Consider the following 25,411-nt stretch of genomic DNA (forward strand, 5'->3'; position numbering starts at 1 on the left):
TTTTAAGAGAATTGGATATTAAATTCATGAAATGGTTTCTGGATTCACAGTAACAAGCCTTTATTAATAGAATACACACCTGAATACAAATGTGACTGTTTATAATTTGGCTAAAATACGCCGTCCGCCTTCAACAAAGAACTATTTGAGATCCCACTGGGTATGACAAATACTGAGTGACTTTCTCCACACTTCTCAAAATAGTAAGTGATTCTGTAGTTAGATGGTAACTATGTTGGCCTTATTTGGAACTTTCCTGTAAAAGGAGTCATTTCAGATTGGTTAGGGTCATCACTTTCCCCCATACACCTCTACCTCGCACAGTGCCAGGTACTTCTCTCTGCCTGGAAGAACGATAGTGACATAGTGTCCCTCCATGTTACATGGAATATCCATTGGCTGCCCTTCTCTCATCTCGGAGATCACAGCACACCTGAAACGCACACATACCAGTAAGTTAGAGCATACAGCCAGAGGTTTTTCCTGATCATGAAACCTGCAATCATTGATGTGAATTCGCCACAACATCTCTAAAACATGACTGCTGTGGATCATCTAAGCCAAGGCTTCATGAATCATATCTTCTCACAGTGGATTGTTCGTGCCGTTGTTCTCCAGGGAGTTTCCAATGCGGATCTCAGCTCCGTTGATCTTGTGGAGACAGCAGTCCCCTCTGTTGGTGATGGTGACAAAGGTGACTTGGTATGTGTCCAAAAGGTCCACTCTCCACCAGGGGTTGGTCTCTGCCTCCGTGTGGCTGCAGGAGCCAGCATGGTACAGTGGGTTACGCTTCCTGTCGGTGGCATTGCTGGCAGCACCGTGGCTGTCATACTGGGAGGAATGGACCTCTATTCCACCGGAGACTAAATTCTCTGAGGGGGACACAATAAGAATTAGGGGGGGATTTAGTCTTACCCCTTGATATATTCAACATTTTGATGTGTTATAGCCTGAATTCAAAATGGATAAAACAAAATTTAAAACATGATAATCTACACACAATACCCAATAATGACAAAGTGAACAAAATGTTTTTTTAAATTTTAACTAATGTATTTAAAATGACATACAGATATATTTCATTAACCTAAGTATTCAAACTCCTGAGTCAATACTTTGTAGAAGCACCTTTGGCAGCGATTACAGCAGTCATTCTTTCTCGGTAAGTCTAAGACAGGGATCATCAAATTAGATCCACCCGTGGGGTGATTTATTAAAAAATTCAGGTGGCCGGAACATAATTACAAATCATTTGAAAAAGGAAGTATAAACATGTTTTATTAAAATATTATATTTTCAAACCCTGTGAACATTTGTATATGGTCACAAATATCTATTATGCGTGGGAATACTTGGAGCTGATTTGCTCGTATTTTTACGTTGTTTTATGTCAACAAAATAATAATAATAATATATACAGTACCAGTCAAAAGTTTGGACACACCTACTCATTCAAGGGTTTTTCTTTATTTGTACTATTTTCTACATTGTAGAATAATAGTGAAGACATCAAAACTATGAAATAACACATATGGAGTCGTGTAGTAACCAAAAAAGTGTTAAACAATTCAAAATATATTTGAGATTCTAAAGCCACCAGTGTCTGGTGGAAAGCAGACTGGACCAGGTTTTCTTCTAGAATTAGGTCCATTCAATGTATTTTTTATTCAGAAAAACTCTGTCAGCGATTGGGTGCAGAGATGTTGCGGAACGGAGTTTACTCAAAAAGTCAAGCAAAAATTCCAAATAGGAACATACATACACACTAGCACATACAACAACCACTTAAGACACCAACAATCACGGACAGAACAGAAATGTATGCCAGAGGGTTAAATAAGGAACATGATATGGGAATTGAAACCAGGTGTGTGTAAAACAAACAAAAAACGAAACTGAAACATGGATCGGTGGTGACTAGAAAGCCGGTGACGTCGACCGCCGAACACCACCCGAGCAAGGAGAAGGGCCGACTTCGGCGGAAGTCGTGACAAACTCCCCAGTTCTTAACCATTACAAGCATACCCATAACACGATGAAGGCACAACGATGATGAAAATATGGAGAGTGGTACTCAGTAATGTGTTGTATTGGATTTGCCCCAAACATAACACTTTTTAGTCAGAAAAAAAGTGAATTGCTTTGCCACATTGTTTGCAGTATTACTTTAGTGCTTTGTTGCAAACACGATGCATTTTCTATTATATTTGTATTATGTCCAGGCTTCCTTCTTTTCCCTCTGTCAATTAAGTTAGTATTGTGGAGTAACTAGAATGTTGTTGATCCATCCTCAGTTTTCTCCTTTCACAGCCGTTAAACTCTGTACCTGTTTTAAAGTCTCCATTGGTTTCTTGGAGAAATCCTTCATTCCTTTCCGGCAGCTGAGTTTGTAGTGAGTGGGTGTATTGATGCACCATCCAAAGTGTCATTAATAACTTCACCATGTTCAAATGGGCAACTTGTTAAGCAAATGTTTACTCCTAAACTTATTTAGGCTCGCCATAACAAAGGAGTTGAATACTTACTGACTCAAGACATTTCAGATTTTGTTTGTTACTCATTTGTTTAAAAAAAAAACGTTACGGGATATTGTGCCAGTGACATTTTTTGTTGTTGTTTTTATCCATCTTAAATTCAGGCTGTAACACAACAAAATGTGTAAAAAGTCAAAGGGGTGTGAACACTTTCTGAAAGCACTGTAAGTGTAACAGACTGCATTTACACAGGCAGCCCTATTCTGATATGTTTGTCCCAGTCACATCAGATCTTTTCACATCAGATCTTTTTCAGAGCTAATCTGATTGGTCAAAAGACATATTTGTGAGAAAAAAATATCCGAATTTAGCTGCCTATGTAAACACAGCCTTCGTGACACACAACGAAAGCAAAAGGGTTTGCTTGCATTTTGCAGACTATGTGGGTAACTTACCAGGCACTTTATCAACTGGACGTTGTGTCTCAAATGATATTTTGTCATGATCAAATGTCTCTTCTTCTGTACTGTTTTGATTATAGGTCTCTTCTTCAGGGGAGAAATAGAAGACGAGAAGTAAGGGAAATCAATGCAACAGCAGAGTTGAAACTAACACATGTCAACTCATTTCAGGCCTAATCCTAATGCATGAAACTTGAGGTAAATACATAAATTTGAAGTCAGGATTCGGCCTTCCATGAATCAACTGTGTTGAAATGTAATTGACCCATTGAGTTGGTTAGAGGGAGCATTTGTCCCAAAGCCTGTTTTAGCATGTGCAGCACCATTGAGTACTTTCACCATTTTGAAGTAGTCAACTGGCTAGGACTTGCTATGGGTTAAGGAAGGGTCACAGTAGGTCAGTAGGAGGGTTCAATCAATGAATTATACTCCTGAGCAAACATTCCATAACTGCAGGTGGCAGTACATCTATCTGTTCAAACTTTACACACTCCAGCAAAGTAGGTAGTGGTATGCACCTTTTCAGTTTATTTTGGTACTGCCAATACACTCATAGAAGTAGAAGAAGAAGAAATGGACTACTTTAAAATAGGGACAGCCCTCAATGGCGCTGCCCATGCTCAGAAAAATGACATGGTGAATATGGAATATTGTGTCAAATCCAAGCCTCTGGTTAAGGATTCCTAATTTCAGCCTGGAGGATACTGTATGATTGGATGTAGGAGTAGCTGACCTTTCCGAATAGCAGTTCTTCCGAGGGATATCAGAAGATCCCACAACCAGGCCAGGTTTCGGTTTGGAGCTGTAACAGCTGTCTTGTGGGCAGTTGAAGGCAGGCCTGGAAAAAGGAGGACACAGGGAGAAAGGGAGTGGAGTAAAAAAATGTATATCGGTAAACGATAATAAAAAATGCATCTGCTGGAGAAGGTGTACATTCTGAACGATGGAGCCCATACCTGCCTGAAAGGTGCTTGCTTGCACTTCCACCTCACACAAAGTCAAGTACTTCTCTTTTCCTGGGAGGAGAATGTTGACATAGCGCCCCGATATCCCACCACACGGAAATGTCCTGCTTTGCCCAGCAGGGATGTATGGAATCCTGGCACACCTACAGGCATAGGAATCTTGAGCATTGTTATGTGTTACAAGATGATTACAGGACAAACAGTATTTGCTCAAAATAAGGGATCAGGGACGAGTTTCCTGAAAGCTTAAAGGGGCAATCTGCAGTTGCTACATCCATTTTGGGATGTATAAATTAATGATATGTACCCAATGATTCTTGAAGAACATATCTTAGAAATGCCTCATGAGTTTAGTTCAACTGTCATAGCCCATCAGAACCAAAAATATAATCTTGTTTTATCCAATGTTCTTAAACATAGTACATTTAAACAAACTAAATAGCCTCAAAACATGGTTCCAACTATACTTTTGATATCATAGCTGGTCAGTCATTGTATCCATAGCTACAGTTGAAGTCAGAAGTTTACATACACCTTAGTCAAATACATTTAAACTAAATTTTTCATAATTCCTGACATTTAATCCAAGTCAACATTCCCTGTCTTAGGTCAATTAGGATCACCAATTTATTTGAGAATGTGAAATGTCAAAATAATACTAGAGAGAATGATTTCAGCTTTTATTTCTTTCATCACATTCCCAGTGGATCAGAAGTTTACATACACTCAATTAGTATTTGGTAGCATTGCCTTTAAATTGTTTAACTTGGGTCAAATGTTTCAGGTAGCCTTCCACAAGCTTCCCACAATAAGTTGGGTGAATTTTGGCCCATCCCTCCTGACAGAGCTGGTGTAACTGAGTCAGGTTTGTAGGCCTCCTTGCTCGCACTCCTTGCTCGCACTGATTTCTTTTGATTTTCCCATGGTGTCAAGCAAAGAGGCACTGAGTTTGAAGATATGCCTTGAAATAAATCCACAGGTACACCTCCAGTTGACTCAAATTATGTCAATTAGCCTATCAGAAGCTTCTAAAGCCATGACACCATTTTCTGGAATTTTCCAGGCTGTTTAAAGGCACAGTCAATTTAGTGTATGTAAACTTCTGACCCACTGGGATTGTGATACAGTGAATTATAAGTGAAATAATCTGTCTGTAAACAATTGTTGGAAAAATTATTCATAATTATGCATAAAGTAGATGTCCTAAACGACTTGCCAAAACCATAGTTTGTTAACAAGAAATTTGTGGATTGGTTAAAAAAAAAGTTTTAATGACTCCAACCTAAGTGTATGTAAACTGCCCCTTTAAGTCTGATTAAATCCTCATAGTTGATGAGTTATGGAGATGGCTGGGTTGTTTAAGGGAGAGTTGTGTTACCGGGATGACACATAGTGGGTTGTATAGCCAGCCAGAAGTTGTGTTACGAAGATAACTCACAGTGGGTTGCTATTGCCGTTGTTGAACAGTGAGTCCCCAACGTGGATCTCTGCTCCACTGATCCTGTCTGAGCAGCAGTCCCCTCTGTTGGTAATGGTGACGTAGGTGACGTTGTGGGTCTTGCTCAGGTCCACCCGCCACCAGGGGTCGACCTCTGCTTTTGTGTGGCTGCAGGACCCCTCCAGATACCAGTTGCTCCAGCTCAGGTCAATGGCATTGTTGGCATCTCCAAACATGTCCCACTGCGACGACTGATTGGCTATCCCGCCAGTGGCTGCATTCTCTTCACAGAACAAACAAGATTAAAAACATTGGGTTTACAAATGGTTCATTGTCAGTTCAAGATGCAGTACATAGCTGTACTAATCAGCGATCTCAATGAAAACATTTCTCAAACAATGTTGCATTCTCTATAATGCAACAAAAGTTTTTAAAACATTGTATATTGTGTTACCATATCGAGTCTTATGGTCTGGGCATAGAATGTCTTGCCCTCTCTTCATATCTTGCACCCTCATGTCTACAGGAAACATGACAGTACATAAAGGTTTGAGTCACTGGCTTTGAACCCACACTGTTAAGAGACAGTTAGCCATGGCTTCAAGTCATCTAATAGCTACCATGTAGGCAAGTGTAAAAGGTAGTTGTTGTGAAATTGTTAGATTACTTGTTAGATATTACTGCATGGTCGGAACTAGAAGCACAAGCATTTCGCTACACTCGCAATAACATCTGCTAACCATGTGTATGTGACCGTTAAATTTGGATTTGATTTGATGTCCAACAATAACACATCAGAGATATAGTAACTAAAACCCTGTACATACCAGAGGAAAGATGTTCGTCCATATCTGTAAAAGGACCAAGAGAATTGTTGTAATTTAGAGGAATAGGTCAAGTTTGACCAAATGTCATGATTTTCTCACCCTAACAAGCTTATAAACTTAGATGAAGTGATCACATATTGCCCCTTCCGTTAATTGATGACAATACCATATAATGTCTGCTCCTCACCAGGACGGCTGCCCACATTCACCTCCACCTCACACAGTGACAGGTGTTTATTGCAGCCCGGCAAGAAAACGTTCACATAGCGACCCTCGATCCCACTGCACTGAAAGGTCATGACCTCCCACGCGGGATATGAGGAGATCACAGCGCACCTAAAGAAGGAAATCGAACAAAAACACATGGTATAAACAGGCTTTTGATCTCAAATCTTAAACACCAAATGCGCTCTGTGTTATATTTGCTCATGAGGCTCCTCACAATGGATTGTTGTTGCCATTATTCTGCAGCGAGTTTCCAATGTGGATTTCAGCACCATCGATCATCTCTGGATCAACGTCTTCAATGTTTGTGACTGTTATGGAGGTGACGTTGTACGCTCGCTGCAAGTCCACCCTCCACCATGGGTTGACTTGGGACTTGGTGCGGCTGCATGATTTGTCTTTGTACATGGAGAGGCGTCTTCCATCCACGGCATTGTTAGAGCCCCCCATGTGGGAGTACTGGGAGGATTGGCGAGTCGTTTTCTTTAAGGCAACATTGTCTTTAGGGAAATAGAAGGTTTACACTTACCAATGCAGTACAAAGATCCATTCATTTATATAACATACTTGTGTGGTATAGATCTGGGTTTACCTGTAACAGGAACAATTAAGTTGAGTTCTGAAGCTTGAGTTGGTCCCATTTCTTCTTATAAGACACAATGAAACATACATGAGAGTTAAAACGTACAGGTCTTATCAACCATTTATAGCTAATAAAAAAGGAAAACTACCACACAAATGGATCACCATCAAAATATGTATCTCTATATGTGTATGATCACTCTGTGAGGTTCTTTTCTTCCAGGTTTTGATGCGTACCAATAGGAGCAGGATGAGCATTCACCTCCACCTCACACAGGGTCAGATATTGCATGTATCCTCTGAGGAACACATTGACGTATTGCCCCTGCATCCCGTGGCATTGAAATGTGGTGGAGCCCCCTGCGGGGATGGAGGATATCAACGCACACCTGGATGGAACAGTAAGACGTATTAGGAGGAGGTGGATTCCTCATATCCTCTGTCCTCGCCTCCTTTTAAAAACCCAGTTGTGGAATAAGTACAGAACGGTTATACTTGAGTAAAAGTAAATATACTGCAGTAAAAAAGATAGAAGTAAAAGGGAAAGTCACCCAGTAAAATGATCTTTACAAGTGTGTGAATTGAACCATTTTGCTGTCCTGCCTGAGTACTTTTGGGTGCCAGGGAAAATGTATGGGAGTGAAAAGTAAACATAAAATAGGAATCTAGTGGAGTAAAAATTGTCAAAGGCATTTGTACTAAAGCTACTTTATGCAACTGTCAAAATCCATTGGATAAAAAAGTCCTTGTGGAGGCACCTTGAACCTTCTCCTCAATACTATTGAGAAGCAGGTGAAGAGATAGGATGTGAGGAATAACAGAATTGTGACATAGCCCAGGTGTCTGCTATCAGCCTGGGCATACAACATTATTTTCCTCTAATGCTCAAATGTAGGATGAAGGGCAGTGCCATACCTGGGGTTACTGTTGCCATCGTTCTCCAGGGAGTTTCCAATGCGGATCTCAGCCCCGTTGATCCTCTCTGCTAAAGTATCTCTGTTGGTGATGGTGACGGAGGTGACTTGGTAGGTCTCCAGCAGGTCCACCCTCCACCAGGGGCTGGTCTCTCCCGAAGTGTGGCTGCAGGAGAGATATTCGTAAGTCGGGTTCCATATTCCATCAATGGCTCTTTTTGCAGTGCCTCCATAGGATGTGGATGATTGGGCTGCTTTGCCCCTCAGAGCTACATTCACTGTGGGCCAGAAGGAGAATAGTGAGGATAGCTATTCAGAACAGAGATGAACCATAAATCATGTTACCATCTGATAATCTCCATACATGTTATAAAATCGTTTTTAAATACTGTATTGAATTAAATATCCACATTTTAAATAATGACACTATTTCTATGTGTTAACTTTACATACAGAACAATAGAAAATAGATTCCCATGGGACCCAACAAGGTAAAAGCGTTGACCAACCTAATTCATCTTTAGAGCACCTTCCCATTCCCAGAATCCCCAGCAGGGAGAGTATAATTACGTCTTTCATCTTGCTGACAGAAACAAATAGGAGAGGTTCACAGATTAACATCAACAGATTCATTCTGTTCACCAGACAGTTCTTTGAAATGTCACAGATCAGATATAACATGTGACTGACACATTTTGCAGTAGGCTACTCAAAATGAAGTTATCATGTACATTTGGGAACTTACCGTGGAAGTAATGTGTTTGCACGCTCTGCATTAGAGGGGATTCCTTTGTGTCCCCAGGGACTCAAGGGACTGGCAGAAATGGGTTGAACATAGGAAGGGTCCACTGACCTCTGAGTCACTATGTTTGCGATGTACAAAGAACTGTTTACTTTTCAAAAGTGGCAAACAAGACTGTGCCATGGAGCATTACATATACAGAGCCCTGACACAGGCATATCACATTTAGTCATCTTGTACTTTTTGTGTGAACTGCACTTTTTGTATTCCTTGTACAGTATGCTTATGAGTATGTTCATAAGACATGATGAAGCTTCACAGACACACTAAGACGGCCTTGATTGCTGTAAAGGCTCAGTGGAACAACCTGGTGACATCAACCTTGCCATCATGTACAGTCCAAAACCACCTCTAAATCAGTCCTAAATGGTGATATAAAACTAATTGTACATTTTGCAAAAAAGATGTGCTAGGCAGGCCACTGAACACCATTGAATAAATATAGCAGCATTTTAGAATCACGGTATGCAGTGTCCTTCACCCACTTCATATCACAAGAGGAAGAAATGTTTGCAATACAACAGCACCATCAAATGGTTCAAAAGATGAACTTCATTTCATCTCAACTATTGGTGGAGGTAAAACAAAAACAAAAATCAAGTATATGATTGAATAACTGTGTAGGTGTGTTTTTGGTTTTACTATCCTTGTGGTGACCAGAAATCACAAGGATAGTAAAACGAGGAAAAGTTGGACAAGTGGGGACATTTCTCAGGTCCCCACAAGGAAAAATGCTATTTTAGGCTTAGGTTTAGGGTTACAATTAGGGTTAGGGGTTAGGTTTAGGGGTAGGTTTAAGAGTTAGGGTCATGCTTAGGTTTAGGGGTTAGGGAAAATAGGATTTTGAATGGGAATAAATTATTCAGTCCAACAAGGATAGTAAAACAAACGTGTGTGTGTGTGTGTGTGCACATGTGTGTTTGTGCATGCACGCGTGTGTGTAGATGACCAAGATTAGTGCTCTGCTTGGCATGTTCACCGCCCCCACCATCCCACTGAAGAACTGCTCAACTGAGCTGGACATTGAGGAGAACACAGACATCCTTCTGCTCAGTCCAGTGGACCAAATGCTGTCTAATATAAATATGTATTACATATGCTTATCATGTTTTTACTATTGTTGCCTTGTTAATCAGTCATTGACAACAGTCTTGCTTTGAGTAAAATTAATATGTAGAAGATATTTCAGGCCTGTGTATGTGTCGTCTGATAATGTTTAACCTGTTTTGTCCACTACAGGTACTCTCAATGCAGCATCCATCACTACCTCCAACTGCAGAACTCCTCTGTGCACTGAAACCAGTGTCAAAAGACAAGGGCTTCATTTGCACTGCCTCTAACCAGCTCTGCTGCATCAGTGGCTGCAACAATCAAACTCTGAATGGTAAGATACCTGTGTCTATTACCTAAGTAATGTTTGTGTTTCCAACAATGTATTTAATGTGTTCATTTCAGCTGTCATTGTTTGTAGAAATACAGTATATGATCGGACTGTGTCTTACATTTATAGGATCTTAATTTGAGACAGTTTGCTACAGTGGGAAAATCATCCTACAGCAATAATATATGGTAATTATTATGTAGATTATAATTCATACAGTAAGTATATTTGTCCTCAATAAAGTAGCTATCAGAAAAGTCAGAGCTACTGTACTGTAATATCTCATTGCCTCCATTCCACTATCAGAACCAGGACAAACGAGAACTAAGGAGAACCAGACAACATGGTTCCTGAATGTGTTTCCATTGCATTACCAACAACAAGATCAGAACAATAGTTATTTATAGCTACTGTACAGTAGATCTGTTCTCCTCCTACAGATCTCCTCCCCAGTTCGCTGGCGAATGAACTACAATGTAACTGAATCCCCTGTACCTGTAACTGAATCCCCGGTACCTGTAACTGAATCCCCAGTACCTGTAACTGAATCCCCGGTACCTGTAACTGAATCCCCGGTACCTGTAACTGAATCCCCGGTACCTGTAACTGAATCCCCTGTACCTGTAACTGAATCCCCGGTACCCTTAACTGAATCCCCTGTACCTGTAACTGAATCCCCTGTACCTGTAACTGAATCCCCGGTACCTGTAACTGAATCCCCGGTACCTGTAACTGAATCCCCGGTACCTGTAACTGAATCCCCTGTACCTGTAACTGAATCCCCTGTACCTGTAACTGAATCCCCTGTACCTGTAACTGAATCCCCGGTACCTATAACTGAATCCCCTGTGCCTGTAACTACATCCCCTGTACCTATAACTGCATCCCCTGTACCAGTAACTGCATCCCCTGTACCAGTAACTGCATCCCCTGTACCAGTAACTGCATCCCCTGTACCAGTAACTACATCCCCTGTACCAGTAACTACATCCCCTGTACCAGTAACTACATCCCCTGTACCAGTAACTACATCCCCTGTACCAGTAACTGCATCCCCTGTACCAGTAACTACATCCCCTGTACCAGTAACTACATCCCCTGTACCAGTAACTACATCCCCTGTACCAGTAACTACATCCCCTGTACCAGTAACTACATCCCCTGTACCAGTAACTACATCCCCTGTACCAGTAACTATATCTCCTGTACCAGTAACTATATCTCCTGTACCAGTAACTACATCCCCTGTACCTACATCCCCTGTACCTGTAACTACATCCCCTGTACCTGTAACTACATTCCCTGTACCAGTAACTACATCCCCTGTACCAGTAACTACATCCCCTGTACCAGTAACTACATCCCCTGTACCAGTAACTATATCCCCTGTACCAGTAACTACATCCCCTGTACCAGTAACTACATCCCCTGTACCAGTAACTATATCCCCTGTACCAGTAACTACAGTACATCCCCTGTACCAGTAACTACATCCCCTGTACCTGTAACTACATCCTCTGTACCAGTAACTACATCCCCTGTACCAGTAACTACATCCCCTGTACCAGTAACTACAATCCCTGTAACTGTAACAGCCCTTGTAACTGTAACTACAACACATACAGCCTCTGTGCCTTTATCTACAGCCTCTGTGCCTTTATCTACAGCCTCTGTGCCTTTATCTACAGCCTCTGTGCCTTTATCTACAGCCTCTGTGCCTTTATCTACAGCCTCTGTGCCTTTATCTACAGCCTCTGTGCCTTTATCTACAGCCTCTGTGCCTTTATCTACAGCCTCTGTGCCTTTATCTACAGCCTCTGTGCCTTTATCTACAGCCTCTGTGCCTTTATCTACAGCCTCTGTGCCTTTATCTACAGCCTCTGTGCCTTTATCTACAGCCTCTGTGCCTTTATCTACAGCCTCTGTGCCTTTATCTACAGCCTCTGTGCCTTTATCTAGTCTCTTTACCTTTATCTACAGCCTCTGTAGCATCTGTAACTAATCACAGCGCCTTGAACTGTAATTATAGCCCCTTTACCTATAACAACGTCCCCTGAAACTGTAACCAAAGCCCCTGTATCTGTAACCACAGGGCCCGTATCTGTAACCACAGGGCCCGTATCTGTAACCACAGGGCCCGTATCTGTAACCACAGGGCCCGTATCTGTAACCACAGGGCCCGTATCTGTAACCACAGGGCCCGTATCTGTAAACACAGGGCCGGTATCTGTAACTGCAACTACATCCCCTGTAACTACAGCCTCTGTAACTTTAACCAATGTGCCTGTAACAGCTATAGCCTGGTCCATCAGACTGAGCCTAGTCCCTCTGCTGCTGGGCCTCTGACAACATAACGCATTGATTACAACATAAGGAGATGCACAATGATTTGTATGTATTTCAAAATACATACTATATAAGTCCTGATTTTTGTATTGTTTTCCAGTTGATGCCGGTTACATTTGAGTGTTTCTTGATTTAATCATTTCTTATTTATGATGATTTATATTCTAAATGTGCTTGCTTTAAAACAAATGATATTATGATGATTATGATTCATTTCTACCAACATGGAAATATTGTAAAATAAATAATCACACCACAACATTTTCTAATAGGATTGTAGATGTTTTGACCATTGTTTGGATCCTTCAACAGATAAGGAAGGTTGTGTCAATTGCATTATTCAATTCAAATCTTAACAGAGTGTAAGGGGGAACCATCATCATTCACAATGATACTGTCCAAACTAAATATAATTTTTCATTTGGCTTGGTGTATTCAGTTGTTACTACAATACCATCCCTATTCCAATGAGGAGAGGAAAACCTGCCGAGGAGGAGGATGTAGTTAGTCTTATTGTCTGATGAAGAAGAGGAAGGGGTGGTCTGCCGTGAAGTGTTCCTCTCAGATCACACAGATCATCACCATGCCAGTGATGGCGCAGCGTCTGTCCCCCTTCTTGTTCATCCAATACAGGTTGGCCCTGCCCCTGTCAAATGCTTAAGCATGTCTCTCACCTGTGTGAACACTTCATTGGTCACCTTTGTAACTACTGTATATATACTGATTGTACAAAACATGACATAGACTGACCATGTGAATCCAGGTGAAAGCTATGATCCCTTATTGATGTCACTTGGTAAATCCACTTCAATCACTGGCATGGTGACATTCTGTGTGATCTGAGAGGAAATCACGGACTACAAAAAGAAAACCAGCCACGTCACGGATACCGAGGTCACGCTTCCATACAAACAAAACACCTTCTTTGCCCGCTTTGAGGATAACACAGTGTCACCGTCGCGGCCCGCTAACAAGGACTGCGCCCCCTCTCCTTCTCCGTGGCTGACGTGAGTAAAACATTTAAACGTGTTCGCCCAGACAGCATCCCGAACCACGTCCTCAGCGCATGCACAGACCGGCTGGCTGGTGTGTTTACGGACATATTCAATCAATCCTTATCCCAGTCTATTGTCCCCACATTCTTCAAGATGGCTACCGTTGTTCCTGTACCCAAGAAGGCAAAGATAACTGAACTAAATGACTACTGCCCCGTAGCACTCACTTCTGTTATCATGAAGTACTTTGAGAGATTAGTCAAGGATCATATCACCTCCACCTTATCGGCCACCCTAGACCCACTTCAGTTTGCTTACCGCCCCAACAGGTCCACAGACGACGCAATCGCCATCACACTGCACACTGTCATATCCAATCTGGACAAAAATAATACCTATGTAAGAATGCTGTTCATTGACTACAGCTCAGCATTCAACACCATAGTACCCTCCAAGCTCATCAAGCTGAAGGCTCTGGGTCTCAACCCTGCCCTGTGCAATTGGGTCCTGAACTTTCTGACGGGCCGCCCCAGGTGGTGGAAGTAGGAAACAACATCTCCACTTCGCTGACCCTCAACACTGGGGCCCCACATGGGTGTGTGCTCAGCCCCCTCCTGTACTCCCTGTTCACCCTTGACTGCATGGCCATGCACGCCTCTAACTCAATCATCAAGTTTGCAGATGACACAACAGCAGTGTGCTTGATTACCAACAACGACGAGACGGCCTACAGGGAGGAGGTAAAGGCACGGAGTGTGGTATCAGGAAAACAACCTCTCACTCAACATCAACAAAACAAGGGAGATGATCATGGACTTCAGGAAACAGCAGAGGGAACACCCCCTATCCACATCGAAGGCACAGCAGTGGAGAAGGTGGAAAGTTTTAAGTTCCTCGGCGTACACATCACAGACACAGCGCCTCTTCAACCTCAGGAGGCTGAATAAATGTAGCTTGTGACCCAAAACCCTGACAAACTTTTACAGACGCACAATCAAGACAATCCTGTCGAGCTGTATTACAGCCTGGTACGGCAACTGCACCGCCCTCAACCGCAAGGCTCTCCAGAGGATGGTGCGGTCTGCACAATGCATCACCGGGGGCAAACTACCTGCCCTCCAGGACACCCACAGCACCCGATGTCACAGGAAGGCCAAAAAGATCATCAAGGACAACAACCACCCGAGCCACTGCCTGTTCACCCCGCTATCATCCAGAAGGCGAGGTCAGTACAGGTGCATCAAAGCAGGGATCGAGAGACTGAAAAACAGCTTCTATCTCAAGGCCATCAGACTGCTAAACAGCCATCACTAACTCAGAGAGGCTGCTGCCTACATTGAGACCCGATCACTGGCCACTTTAATAAATGAATCACTAGTCACTTTATACAACGCCTGTAACGGTTGTCTCCTGGAGAAAGAGAGGAGGACCAATGCGCAGCGTGGCGTGTCCATATTTTTAATATAACAACTGAACAAAACAACAAAAACGAAAACCGAAACAGTTCTGTATGGTGAAAACACGGACACAGAAAACAATCACCCACAACTAAAATGGGGAAAACAGACTACCTAAGTATGATTCTCATCAGAGACAACGAACGACACCTGCCTCCGATTGAGAACCATACCAGGCCAAACACATAAATACTACATAGAAAGAAGAACATAGACTACCCACCCCAACTCACGCCCTGACCAAACTAACACAAAATATAATAAAGGAACTAAGGTCAGAACGTGACAACGCCACTCTAAATAATTATACTTTAATAATGTTTACATATCCTACATTACTCATATCACATGTATATACTGTATTTTATACCATCTATTTCACCTTGCCTATGCTGCTCAGCCTTCACTCATCCATATACTCATGTACCTATTCTCATTCACCCTTTTAGATTTGTGGGTATTAGGTTGTTGTTGGGGAATTGTTAGATTACTTGTTGGATATTACTGTACTGTCAAAACTAGAAGCACAAGCATTTTGCTACACTCGCATTAACATCTGCTAACCATGTGTATGTGACAAATAAAATTGGATTTGATGAAGGGGAGGAGACAGGTAAAAGCAACGATTCTTGAGCCTTGAGACAATTGAGACATTGATTGTGTATGTTTTCAGAGGGTGAATGGGCAAGATAAAAAGATTGAAGTGCCTTTGAACGGGGTATGGTAGTAGGTGTCAGGCGTACCAGTTTCCCGTATATATCAAGAATGGTCCACTACCCAAAAGATATTCAGCCAACTTGACACAACTCTTAGAAGCATTGGAGTGAATACGGGACAGTATCCCTGTGGAACACTTTCAGCACCTTGTAGAGTCCATGCCCTAACGAATTGAGGCTGTTCGGAGGGCAAAAGGAGGTTAAACTCAATATTGGGACGGTATTCCTAATGTTTTGTCCACTCAGAGTACAGTACGTGGCCAGTGACACTTAATGCCACATGCCCTGTTAACCTTGATGGAACCTTCACCAGTAACAAGCCCTTTACAAAACAAGAGAAAAAGAGATCAATTTTGAATAGAATCTAATGAAATAGAAGTATAGAGTAAAGAGGCAATTACCCATAAATATTGTACATTGTAATCTTACATCAGGTTTCAAAAGATCCTTCATAAGGAAGCTAACAGCATCACGGGTTGGCTTTAAGCATTTTTAAGTAGATAACAAACTCTTAGCACACCGGTTACGGTTATGGTAGTAGTCACACTAGTGACACATGTTTCATTGGAAGAGCTAGGCAGGTAACTAAAGATGAGTTTATACACTCTGGATCAATGCACACCGCAGCATCTCAAGACACCGCAGCATCTCAACTGAAAAACAAGAAAATACTAATACACATTAGACAAGATAATTGACCTATATTGTGTAAATGCAATTTAGCTATGAAGGATATTAACACAGGTATTTGGGAGTGACGCAGTCAAGTTGGTAGGCCGTCATTGTAAATAAGAATGTGTTCTTAACTGACTTGCGTAGTTAAATAAAGGTTAAATAAAATAAAAATAAAAATAAAAAAGTTAATTATATTTTGGGGGGGGCTACAGACCCTTTGGGTGGGAAGAGAGCTTAAATTGTCTTGTATCTTCTGTTGTTGGGAAGCCGAGTCAGGGAAGGGGAAGGGTTTGGGGCTTGGATAGGGTAAGGGTAGGGGTTTGGTTACGGACACTGTTTAGGATACAGGGATGAGTCGGTTAGTTGTCTTTACATTTACATTTTACTCATTTCGTTCTGCTTCCCACAATAAGTTGGGTGAATGTTGACCCATTCCTCCTGACAGAGCTGGTGTAACTGAGTCAGGTTTGTAGGCCTCCTTGCTCGCACACACTTTTTCAGTTCTGCCCAAAAATGTTCTATGGGATTGAGGTCAGGACTTTGTGATGGCCACTCCAAAACCTTGACTTTGTTGTCCTTAAGCCATTTTGCCACAACTTTGGAAGTATGCTTGGGGTCATTGTCCATTTGGAAGACACATTTGCGACCAAGCTTTAACTTCTTGACTGATGTCTTGAGATGTTGCTTCAATATATCCACATCATTTTCCTCCTCATGATGCCATCTATTTTGTGATGTGCACCAGTCCCTCCTGCAGCAAAGCACCCCCCAACATGATGCTGCCACCCCCGTGCTTCACGGTTGGGATGATGTTCTTTGGCTTGCAAGTTTCCCCCTTTTTCCTCCAAACATAATGATGATCATTATGGCCGAACAGTTCCATTTTTGTTTCATCAGACCAGAGGACATTTCTCCAAAAAGTATGATCTTGGTCCCCATGTGCAGTTGCAAACTGTAGTCTGGCTTTTTTATGGCGGTTTTGGAGCAGTGGCTTCTTCCTTGCTGAGCGGCCTTTCAGGTTATGTCGATATTGGACTTGTTTAACTGTGGATATAGATACTTTTGTACCTGTTTCCTCCAGCATCTTCACAAGGTCCTTTGATGTTGTTTTGTCATTGATTCACACTTTTCGCACCAAAGTACGTTCATCTCTAAGAAACAGAATGCGTCTCCTTCCTGAGTGGTATGACAGCTGCTTGGTCCCATGGTGTTCATACTTGCGTACTATTGTTTGTACAGATGTAAAAGGCAGTGAGTTGGACGGTAGGCCTTGAAATACATCCACAGGTACACTTCCAATTAACTGAAATGATGTCAATTAGCCTATCAGAAGCTTCTAAAGCCATGACATCATTTTCTGGAATTTTCCAAGCTGTTTAAAGGCACAGTCAACTTAGTGTATGTAAACCTCTGCCCCACTGGGATTGTGATACAGTGAATTATAAGTGAAATAATCTGTCTGTAAACAATTATTGGAAAAACTCATTAACAAGAAACAACAAGAAATTTGTGGAGTGGTTGAAAAACTAGTTTTCATGACTCCAACAAAAGTGTTTGTAAACTTCCAACTTCAACTGTATATACGGTGCATTCTGAAATTATTCAGACCCCTTGACATTTTCCATATTTAGTTACGTTACAGCCTTATTCTAAAATGGATTAAATAAATAAAAATCCTCGTCAATCTACACACAATACCCATGGTGACAAAGTGAAAATAGGTTTTTAGAGATTTTTGCAAAATGTATTAAAAACAAAAACAGAAATAACTAATTTACATATGTTTTCAGACCCTTTGCTATGAGACTTGAAATTGAGCTTAGGTGCATCCTGTTTCCATTAACCATCCTTGAGATGTTTCAACAACTTGACTGGAGTCCACCTGTGGTAAATTCAGTTGATTGGACAGGATTTTGAAAGGCACACACCTGTCTATATAAGGTCCCACATTTGACAGTGCATGTCAGAGCAAAAATCAAGCCATGAGGTGAAGGGAATTGTGCGTAGAGCTCCGAGACAGGATTGTGTCAAGAAACAAATCTGGGGGAAGGGTACCAAAAAACGTCAGCAGCGTTGAATGTCCCCAATAACACAGTGGCCTCCATCATTCTTAAATGGAACAAGTTTGGAACCACCAAGACTCTTCCTAGAGCTGATCGCCTGGACAAACTGAGCAAGCAGGGGAGAAGGTGAGGTGACCCTGACAGAGCTCCAGAGTTTCTCTGTGGAGATGGGAGAACCTTCCAGCAGGACAACCATCACTGCAGCACTCTACCCATCAGGCCTTTGTGGTAGAGTGACCAGATGGAATGACAGCCCACTTGGAGTTTTCCAAAAGGCACCTACAGGATTCTCTGGTCTGATGAAACCAAGATTGAAATCTTTGGCCTGAATGACAAGCGTCAACTCTGGAGGAAAACTGGCACCATTCTTACGGTGAAGCATTGTGGTGGAAGCATCATGGTATGGAGATGTTTTTCTGTGGCAGGGACTGGGAGACTAGTCAGGATCGAGGGAAAGATGAAGTACAGAGAGATCCTTGGTGAAAACCTGCTCCATAGTGCTCAGAACCTCAGACTGTGGCAAAGGTTCACCTTCCAACAGGACAACGACCCTAAGCACACAGCCAAGTCAACACAGTAGTGGTTTCTGGGATAAGTCTCTGGATGTCCTTGAGTGGACTTGAACCTGATCACCTCGAGAGACCTAAAATAGCTGTGCATCGACGCTCCCCATCCAACCTGACAGATCTTGAGAGGATCTGCAGAGAAGAATGGGAGAAACTCCCCAAATACAGGTGTGCCAAGCTTGTAGCGTCACACCCAAGAAGACTCGAGGGTGTAATCACTGCCAAAGGTGCTTCAACAAAGTACTGAGTAAAGGGTCTGAATACCTATGTAAATGTCATATTTCAGTTTTATATTTTTAATACATTTGTAAGAAATATAATTGTTGCTTTGTCGTTATGGTGTATTGTGCGTAGATTGATGAGAAAAAAAAAATCAATTTTAGAATAAGGCTGTAATGTAGCAAAATGTGGAAAAAGTCAAGGGGTCTGAAAACTTTACGAATGCACTGTATTACTTGACAATGGAAGAAGTTAAGGTACACTAAAGCTACCCTTAAGAGGTTACCTTGAAAAGTAGTTCACTACATCAAATCAAATTTTATTGGTCACATACACATGGTTAACAGATGTTAATGTGAGTGTAGCGAAATGCTTGTTCTTCTAGTTCCGACCGTGCAGTAATGTCTAACAATTTTACAACAAATACCATATACACACAAGTGTAAAGGAATGAATAAGAATATGTACATATAAATATATGGATGAGCGATGGCCGTGAGGCATAGGCAAGATGCAGTAGATAGTATAGAGTACAGTATATACATACAGTATGAGATGAGTAATGTAGGGTATGTAAACATTATATAAAGAGGAATTGTTTAAAGTGACTAGTGATACATTTATTACATCCAATTTTTTATTATTAAAGTGGCTAGAGATTGAGTCTGTATGTTGGCAGCAGCCACTCTATGTTAGTGATGGCTGTTTAACAGTCTGATGGCCTTTGATATAGAAGCTGTTTTTCAGTCTCTCGGTCCCCGCTTTGATACATCCAAACTAAAACATATTATATCTAAATCTGAAATGTCATAGACTACAAATTTCAAGAAAAGGATCACTCTAGCGTCAGATGTTAACAGAATGTGTAATTTAGCCTATTAAACATAAAAACTGTTTCAAGTGAGATGCAGACTGGTCTGGTGCCGAAAAAGAAAGGAAAGTCTTCACCCATATTTCATTTTAACAAAAAAAGTAGCGTGTAGGTCTAGGTCTAGGATTTAGCTACACTCCTAAAAGGTAATTAACTACTGAAAACACTACCAGTATTTTAATTTAGTTCAACTACCACCAAGCTACTGCAAAATATAGTTTACAGTGCCTTGCGAAAGTATTCGGCCCCCTTGAACTTTGCGACCTTTTGCCACATTTCAGGCTTCGAACATAAAGATATAAAACTGTATTTTTTTGTGAAGAATCAACAAGTGGGACACAATCATGAAGTGGAATGACATTTATTGGATATTTCAAACTTTTTTAACAAATCAAAAACTGAAAAATTGGGCGTGCAAAATTATTCAGCCCCTTTACTTTCCGTGCAGCAAACTCTCTCCAGAAGTTCAGTGAGGATCTCTGAATGATCCAATGTTGACCTAAATTACTAATGATGATAAATACAATCCACCTGTGTGTAATCAAGTCTCCGTATAAATGCACCTGCACTGTGATAGTCTCAGAGGTCCGTCAAAAGCGCAGAGAGCATCATGAAGAACAAGGAACACACCAGGCAGGTCCGAGATACTGTTGTGAAGAAGTTTAAAGCCGGATTTGGATACAAAAAGATTTCCCAAGCTTTAAACATCCCAAGGAGCACTGTGCAAGCGATAATATTGAAATGGAAGGAGTATCAGACCACTGCAAATCTACCAAGACCTGGCCGTCCCTCTAAACTTTCAGCTCATACAAGGAGAAGACTGATCAGAGATGCAGCCAAGAGGCCCATGATCACTCTGGATGAACTGCAGAGATCTACAGCTGAGGTGGGAGACTCTGTCCATAGGACAACAATCAGTTGTATATTGCACAAATCTGGCCTTTATGGAAGAGTGGCAAGAAGAAAGCCATTTCTTAAAGATATCCATAAAAAGTGTCGTTTAAAGTTTGCCACAAGCCACCTGGGAGACACACCAAACATGTGGAAGAAGGTGCTCTGTTCAGATTAAACCAAAATGTAACTTTTTGGCAACAATGCAAAATGTTATGTTTGGCGTAAAAGCAACACAGCTCATCACCCTGAACACACCATCCCCACTGTCAAACATGGTGGTGGCAGCATCGAGCCAAATACAGGACCATTCTGGAAGAAAACCTGATGGAGTCTGCAAAAGACCTGAGACTGGGACGGAGATTTGTCTTCCAACAAGACAATGATCCAAAACATAAAGCAAAATCTACAATGGAATGGTTCAAAAATAAACATATCCAGGTGTTAGAATGGCCAAGTCAAAGTCCAGACCTGAATCCAATCGAGAATCTGTGGAAAGAACTGAAAACTGCTGTTCACAAATGCTCTCCATCCAACCTCACTGAGCTCGAGCTGTTTTGCAAGGAGGGAGTCTCTCGATGTGCAAAACTGATAGAGACATACCCCAAGCGACTTACAGCTGTAATCGCAGCAAAAGGTGGCGCTACAAAGTATTAACTTAAGGGAGCTGAATAATTTTGCACGCCCAATTTTTCAGTTTTTGATTTGTTAAAAAAGTTTGAAATATCCAGTAAATGTCGTTCCACTTCATGATTGTGTCCCACTTGTTGTTGATTCTTCACAAAAAAATACAGTTGTATATCTTTATGTTTGAAGCCTGAAATGTGGCAAAAGGTTGCAAAGTTCAAGGGGGCCGAATACTTTCGCAAGGCACTGTAGAATGGTGCCGGAGGAGATGGCTGCCGTTTTACAGGCTCTTAACCAATTGTGCTATTGTGTGTATTTTTTCACGTTATTTGTAACTTATTTTGTACATAATGTTTCTGCCACAGTCTCTTATGACCAAAAAGAGCTTCTGGATATCAGGACAGCAATTACTCACCTCGCACTGGACAAAGTCGGATGTGATTCGCATTAGAAAGAGATGGAGATATTGGGGACGTAGGTCGGGGTTCCTTGTAAGGATCCGACGGCGAGTAGGTAATCTGCCTCAACCATCAGGCCTATTAGCCAACGTACAATCATTGGATAACAAAATAGACAAGCTACGATCACAAATATCCTACCAACAGGACATTAAAAACTGTAATATCTTATGTTTCACAGTCGCGGCTGAACGACGACATGGATAACATACAGCTGGCGGGGTTTAAGTTGCATCAGCAAGATAGAACAGCAACCTCCGGTAAGACAAGGTGTGGCGGTCTGTGTATATTTGTAAACAACAGCTGGTGCACGAAATCTAATATTAAGGAAGTCTCAAGGTTTTGCTCGCCTGAGGTTGAGTATCTCATGATAAGCTGTAGACCACACTATTAACCAAGATTGTTTTCATCTATATGTTTCATAACTGTTTATTTACCACCACAAACCGATGCTGGCACTAAGATCACACTCAATGAGCTGTATAAGGCCATAAGCAAACAGGAAAATGCTCATCCAGAAGCGGCACTCCTAGTGGCCGGGGACTTTAATGCAAGAAACCTCATTTCTACCAGCATGTTAAATGTGCAACCAGAGGAATGAAAAAAAACTCAAGACCACCTTTACTCCACACACGAAGACGCGTACAAAGCTCTCCCTCGCCCTCCATTGGGCAAATCTGACCATAATTCTATCCTCCTGATTCCTGCTTACGAGCAAAAACAAAAGCAGGAAGCACTAGTGACTTGATCAATAAAGAAGTGGTCAGATATCGCAGATGCTAAGCTCCAAGACTGTTTTGCTAGCACAGGATCCAGGATTCTTCCAATGGCATTGAGGAGTACACCAGTCACTGACTTCATCAATAAGTCCATCGATGACATCGTACAAAGGGAAGCACAGCCGTGAGCTGCATAGTGACACGAGCCAAACAGACAAGCTAATTAACTTCTAGGCATGCTTCGAGGCAAGCAACACTGAAGCATGCATGAGAGCATCAACTGTTCCGGACGACTGTGTGATCCCGCTGTTCGTAGCCGATTTCACCTTTAAACAGGTCAACATTACCAGGACGTGTACTCCGAACATGCGCTGGCCAACTGGCAAGTGTCTTCACAGACATTTTCAACCTGTCCCTGCCTGAGTCTGTAATACCAACATGTTTCAAGCTGACCACCATAGTCCCTGTGCCCACGAACACTAAGGTAACCTGCCTAAATGACTACCGACCCGTAGCACTCACGTCTGTAGCCATGAAGTGCTTTGAAAGGCTGGTCATGGCTCACATCAACACCATTATCCTAGAAACCCTAGACCCATTCCAATGTACATACCGCTCCAACAGATCTACAGATGATGCAATCTCTATTGCACTCCACACTGCCCTTTCCCACCTGGACAAAAGGAACATCTACGTGAGAATGCTATTCATTGATTACAGCTTAGCGTTCAACACCATAGTGCCCTCGGAGCTCATCACTCAGCTAAGGATCCTGGACTTCCTAATGGGCCGACCCCAGGAGGTAAGGGTAGGTACCCAAACATCAGCCACGCTGATCCTCAACACGGGTGCCCCTCTGGGGTGCGTGCTCTGTCCCCTCCTTTACTCCCTGTTCACCCATGACTGCATGACCAGGAACAACTCCAACACCATCATTAAATTTGCCGATGACACAACAGTGGTAGGCCTGATCTCCAACAATGATGAGACAGCCTATAGGGAGGAGGTCAGAGACCTGAACGTGCGGTGCCAGGATAACAACCTCTCCCTCAACGTGATCAAGACAAAGGAGATGATTGTGGATGACAGGAAAAAGAGGGCCAAGCACGTCCCCATTCTCATCAGCTGGGCTGTAGTGGACCAGGTTGAGAGTTTCTAGATCCTTGGTGTCCACATCACCAACAAACTATCATGGTCCAAACACACAAAGACAGTTGTGAAGAGGGCATGACAAAGCCCATTCTCGTCAGGAGACTGAAAAGTACTACAGCTGCACCATCACTGCCTGGTATGGCAACTGCTCGACCTCTGACTGCAAGGCACTACAGAGAGTAGTGCTTACGCCCCACTACATCACTGGGGCCAAGCTTCCCTCCATCCAGGACCTCTATACTAAGCGGTGTCAGAGAAAGGCCCTAAGAATTGTCAAAGACTCCAGCCACCCTAGTGATAGACTGTTCTCTCTGCTACCGCACGGCAAGCGGTACTGGAGCGCCAGGTCTAGGTCCAAAAGACTTCTTTACATCTTCTTCCCCCAAGTCAAAAGACTCCTGAACAGCTATTCAAATGGCTATCCATACTATCTGCATTGTTCCCCCCCCCCCCCCCCCCCACCACCATCGAGAGCATCCTGCCTGACTAGTTGCATCACTGCCTGGTATGACAACTGCTCGGCCTCCGACCACAAGGCACTACAGGGGGTAATGCCTATGGTATCCAATATCATTGCGTAAAACACAGCATGGTCAAGATTCTGATTCACCCATGTGAAATTGAAAAACTGTCGAATCTCTGTATTGTTGAATTTATTTCAGTACACAACCCGAACACTTCTATCAATACCGTCTCCATCCTGATTTATTAGACAATTGCGTTTCAGACTCTTCTGACATGGGCGTTAACGGCTGGTTTTTGGGGGTGGACATAGGGCCATCAATCAAACTGTGCCGTCTACTTTATTCTCTATGACGACTATGTTTGTTACTATGCTGTACCACAGCGCCAGTAAAGGATTATATCTTTCTGGACCTTTGCCACCTTGGAAATTTGTGTCACTGGACTTTCTCAAATAGTAGTTGAGTACCCCTGCCCTAGGTTGACCAGGTGAAGAGGAAGCAGGGGATGGGGAAAATTCAAGAATGCCCCTGTAGGCTGTTGGACAATTACGTAGATTTCACCTGCCACTTCCGGGCAGTTTCAATCACCCACCTGAAGGGAGAGAGGCAGGGGAACGATTGTTCCATTTAAGACAGGGGATGAGGAGTGCTCAAGAGTTCGCTGAGGCGGACAGGGCTTTTAGTCAACTGAAGGCTCTGTTTACCTCGGCTCCCGTGCTGGCTCATCCTGATCCCTCTTTAGCGTTCATAGTTGAGGTGGATGCGTCCGAGGCTGGGACAGGGGTTGTGCTGTCTCACCCAGCATCTCTCCTCCGGACCTTACACGCTCCCACTCCACGAGGTACTGAAAGCCCCTCGCCTGACACGTCAAGTCCAGTATGGATCGGACTGCATACGCCGGTGGCCCCCTCGATGTCCTAAGGGGGTGGAGGAACTTCCCACACCTCAGACTCCTGGAGTGGACCAGCTACCACCTGCCTGAGGAGAGACACATGGAGCGAGGAGTTAACACGGTAATCTGGGGGAAGCTGTAAACTGTAACAGGCTCCAGGACACCATGTGGGAGAGCTGCTAACAGGTCTTGGAGGACTTTATGTTCAAGGGGACTTTGTTGTTTGTTTTG

At 42.6% G+C, this 25,411-nt stretch overlaps 2 protein-coding genes across 9 annotated transcripts; both read right to left on the minus strand.

Annotated features, from left to right (window-relative positions):
• Positions 1-43: 43 nt before the first annotated feature.
• LOC100136303 (FBPL4) lies at positions 44-25,411 on the minus strand. 8 transcript variants are annotated; one of them, XM_021617426.2, is made up of 16 exons: positions 24,993-25,410; positions 8,632-8,749; positions 8,396-8,469; positions 7,888-8,164; positions 7,210-7,361; positions 6,983-7,036; positions 6,608-6,890; positions 6,332-6,501; positions 6,166-6,189; positions 5,793-5,858; positions 5,339-5,621; positions 3,892-4,043; positions 3,669-3,773; positions 2,930-3,019; positions 590-872; positions 44-433 (listed from the first exon to the last, which is right to left on the minus strand). In XM_021617426.2, exons 1-16 carry the CDS (start codon positions 25,012-25,014, stop codon positions 292-294), a joined length of 2,295 nt encoding a protein of 764 aa, XP_021473101.2. In that variant the 5' UTR covers positions 25,015-25,410; the 3' UTR covers positions 44-291.
• LOC118939268 (putative per-hexamer repeat protein 5) lies at positions 9,447-13,577 on the minus strand. The gene is made up of 2 exons (XM_036945738.1): positions 11,336-13,577; positions 9,447-11,251 (listed from the first exon to the last, which is right to left on the minus strand). The coding sequence occupies exons 1-2, from the start codon at positions 11,688-11,690 to the stop codon at positions 10,539-10,541; spliced, it is 1,068 nt and encodes a 355-aa protein (XP_036801633.1). The 5' UTR covers positions 11,691-13,577; the 3' UTR covers positions 9,447-10,538.

Source organism: Oncorhynchus mykiss, chromosome 2 (assembly GCF_013265735.2).
Source record: "Oncorhynchus mykiss isolate Arlee chromosome 2, USDA_OmykA_1.1, whole genome shotgun sequence".
Taxonomy (NCBI): Eukaryota; Metazoa; Chordata; class Actinopteri; order Salmoniformes; family Salmonidae; genus Oncorhynchus; species Oncorhynchus mykiss.